At 48.1% G+C, this 3,581-nt stretch overlaps 1 protein-coding gene across 1 annotated transcript in view; it reads left to right on the top strand.

Annotated features, from left to right (window-relative positions):
* Window positions 1-219: 219 nt before the first annotated feature.
* Window positions 220-3,581, top strand: part of LOC103373336 (type II inositol 3,4-bisphosphate 4-phosphatase-like) — a 10,388-nt gene continuing 7,026 nt past the window's right edge. Inside the window, exons 1-8 of the mRNA XM_008303198.1 lie at window positions 220-300; window positions 495-564; window positions 638-785; window positions 1,110-1,240; window positions 1,459-1,566; window positions 2,272-2,374; window positions 3,020-3,185; window positions 3,256-3,450. Of these exons, the coding sequence (XP_008301420.1) occupies window positions 220-300; window positions 495-564; window positions 638-785; window positions 1,110-1,240; window positions 1,459-1,566; window positions 2,272-2,374; window positions 3,020-3,185; window positions 3,256-3,450 (1,002 nt within the window). The remainder of the gene's footprint in view (window positions 301-494; window positions 565-637; window positions 786-1,109; window positions 1,241-1,458; window positions 1,567-2,271; window positions 2,375-3,019; window positions 3,186-3,255; window positions 3,451-3,581) is intronic.

Here is a 3,581-nt window from a genome sequence, read left to right as displayed (position 1 = left end):
ATAAGCTGCCTTCATCATGCTGCTTATCTTTTGTCTTCAGGTCTTTGTTTCTGCTACGGTTCGTCTTGTGACTTGTTGTAGCTGCTGCTTGTCTTTGTACCGCTGGTTAAGTGTGGGTTAGGGTTCTGCCTCCATCACAGTCTGATGATGAGAACTGAGGAGAAAGTCCACAAAAGCAGAGATGAACGATGTCTCTGAGCTCTGCTGTGTTTCAGGGCGATGGATGGGGAGAGCCCGGTGGACGAGGACCACGTTTCCCGTCTGCAGGTGGAGAACGACCAGAAAACTCCGGAACAAAAGGTAGAAGAAGAAGAAGAAGAAGAAGAAGAAGAAGAAGCTCTTCATCAGTCTGGAGAAGATCCTCACTGTGACTCTGCTCCCTCTTCAGCCACGGTTGGGTTCAGTTTGGTGTCAAACCAAGTGTCTCACCTCCATCTTCATCTCACCTTCATCATCCTCACACCTGGCTGCTCTGTTCTCACCTGTCCCTGTAGTATCCGGTGCTCTGCGACTGCCTTCATGCCTCCATCCACGAAAGAGAAAACAGTCCAATGATGAGAGCAGGTGAGACTCAGATAACACAGGTGTGTTCATGATGCTGAGCTGCTGTCTGACTCCTCCTCCCTCACCTGTGCAGCGCTCTGTGCTCAGGTGTGTAAGCTGTACAGGTTTCAGGCTGAAAGCCAGAGGTGGCTGCTGGTGAGGGAACAGATGTCCGAAACGCCGCTGTCTTTGTCTTTACCCAAACAGCTACTGAGCATGCTCATACAGGAGCACACAGACAGGTGAGTTCTGAAGATACTAATGCCATCCACAGGTGAGAAAATCTGAGGATACATGAGGATACATGAACGTTGCCTTTCTCTCCGAATCATCTGAGCTTAAAATGATTTAATCAAAATATTTTTTATTCCACATGTCTTATTTTAAAATTCACCAAAAATGAAGTGTTTTCTTGAACCAGATTCTGCAAAGAACATAAAAATCTGAGACATGACATCACTACACTTTCTGACATGCAGCCAATCACAGCGCAGATCTGTAATCTCGTCTTTCACCTGCGGCGGTCGCAGCTGTTGCAGGACTCACAGCAGCCTTTTCTTTTTCAGGGTCCAGGAAGTGACGGAACTGGGCGACCTATCGCCTCACTGGGATGGGCTTCGTCGTGATGTCATCAGCCACTGTCACCACCTGATTGGCTGTTACCAGGAAACACTGGCTGAGCTCGACAAACTCTCAGGTGAGTCAAAATTGTTTTGTTTGTACACCAGTGTTGTTCCAGAGAGGCTTCATCAGAGTGATGGGTGGAGCCAGGATTAGCTTAGCTTAGCATAAAGACTGGAAATGGAGGGAAAAGACTAGCCTGGCTCTGCCCCTAGCAGCCAGTCGCTGTGTGAGTCATTTCTGCTCCCCAGTCAGCGTCTTTACCTGAACACGTTACTTTGTTCCTACCAACAGCGTCGTCTTGTTTCAAAGTGAGCAGCGCTAAGTCGGATCGACACCTCCAGTTCGTTCCAACCAACCTTCACTCTCAGAGGATGGAGGTCACCAATCCAGACAGCTCAGGTTCTTCCAGCTGCTTCTTCTCACTGCTGCATTCTTCTGTTCTTCACTTTCATACTTCTGTTTGTCTGGACGCCAGTAGCTGCTGTTAGTTCACCTATCGGCTCTGTCGCTGCTCAGAAATCTAAGTGACTGTTTCACTTCTTGTTATTGTGACAAACTCTGTGTGGCTGTAAAAACACAACAAGTATGAAGTACATCATGTTTGTTGTCAGACAGCGTCATAAAATCAGTGTGTAAATGACATGATGCTGGTGAACAGGTCGTCCGGATGAGCTCCACTGTTTCATCCTGGTTCTGTGACTGACAGCAGAAACATGAGGAGATAGCAGCAGCTTCATCGTGAGTTCAGCTGCATTCAAAGGCAGTGGTCATGTAGAGGTGAAGGTAGTGAGCACCGAGAGCAGGAGAGGAACTGCAGATGGAAACAGCAGCCAGCAGTGTTTCTCCTCATCAGACAGAGTGAAAACCTGCTTTATGTTCTGGATCGGACTGCAGCCTCCATTTATAAAACTGTAGCAGCCGACCAATGAGTGGTGCCGAAACCCTGACGTCAGGAAGCAACAGTCAGTGGAAGAAAAACCGTAGCTTTAACAAACCAAACACACCAAACTAAAGCAAATGTCAGCAGAAAGTGTTGACTCATTCCCAGCATCATTCTAACGAATCCCAGCAGCGCTGTGTTCATGTACCTGCGTCTCTCCTCAGGTGTTTGGTATGATGTCATCACCTTTGGCGCTCCAGCTGATCACCACCAGGCCTTCAAACATGGAGGCCTGAGGAGGCTTCTGAGCAAACACACAAACCACAGGTATCACTTCAGACTGCTGTCTCTGCATTCATTCCTTCTGCAGCAGCTTTTCTATCCATCTCGTTATAACGTGCCCCGTTAATCTCTGTAATCTCTGCTCTGTCAGGATTAGAGCCGCTGCATCGGAGGTTTGTAGATTAGCACCGAACACTTTGCATTTTATTTGGATCTGTCAGAACAGCAGGTTTACACAGAGTGCAGCAGCTCACATGAAAAGAAACGTAGAAACAAAAACACTGTTTTAGAAAAAGAGAGTTTTATAGATTCTACATGTTGGATGTTTCTCTGCACTGGGTTTGTATCTGCTGTAAACTACATTCACCTCATCACAGATGTTCAGATGCACTGGTACAACTTTTCCAACGTGACTTTAAATCAGATTTGGTTTGCTTGGAGCCCAAATAGATGTGATTAGTTTTGGTTCTGAAGTGGGCATCCATCATCTGGGTCAGATTAGAAGACAGTGCAGGTCAGCGGGGTGACATTTTTAACGGGCATCAACATGAGCGTGTTTTATGTTTGAATGTGCACATGTATCTGAAAGTGTCCGAACTGACCACTGCATGGAAACGAAGCCTGGTTTTGCTCGATACTGTCATCCTTTGATTCAGCTTTCCTTCCCCTGAATGAACTCTTCCCCTGCAGCTCCGTGTTTTACTCCCAGGACGAGAGCTCCAGAGCCAGGGAGCTGCTGGCCAGCGTGGCCCAGCTGCAGCCTCTGGTCTTTGGCCTGTCTGAGGAGCTTCTCTCCGTCTCTCTGGAGGTGAACGTCGTCCAACTTCAGAAGGTCCTGGACGGTCTGATCCAGCAGGTGAGGAGGCAACAAAACCAGCAACCCTCCTCTGGACAGATACTAATCTGATGCAGCCTTTCTCCACCAGACCGACCAGTTTGTTCATACACTCAAAGATGAGCTGGTGAAAAACGCCCTGCTGGCGATCCACGAGCAGCAGACCTGCAGCCACGCTGACGGCAACGGGCTGCTCTGTGAGAACCTGCCAGCCAATCAGGAGGGGCCGCCGTCGCCAGGACAAGCGGACAGACGATGTGATTCAGAGTACGACCAGGAAGAGTGGGCAAGTTGGAGATGTTCTGATCCAGTTTTATCTGCGCCAAATCTGATCAGTCATTTTATATTTAGTCCGAGTCTGACACCATTATGTAAATGTAGAGTCAGAGGGTAGATGTAGAGTCAGAGGGTAGATGT

The sequence above is a fragment of the Stegastes partitus genome, unplaced genomic scaffold (assembly GCF_000690725.1).
Source record: "Stegastes partitus isolate 25-593 unplaced genomic scaffold, Stegastes_partitus-1.0.2 Scaffold1956, whole genome shotgun sequence".
NCBI classification, from domain to species: domain Eukaryota; kingdom Metazoa; phylum Chordata; class Actinopteri; family Pomacentridae; genus Stegastes; species Stegastes partitus.
Note: the sequence above shows the minus strand (reverse complement) of the source record. Positions and strands in the feature narration are given on the sequence as shown.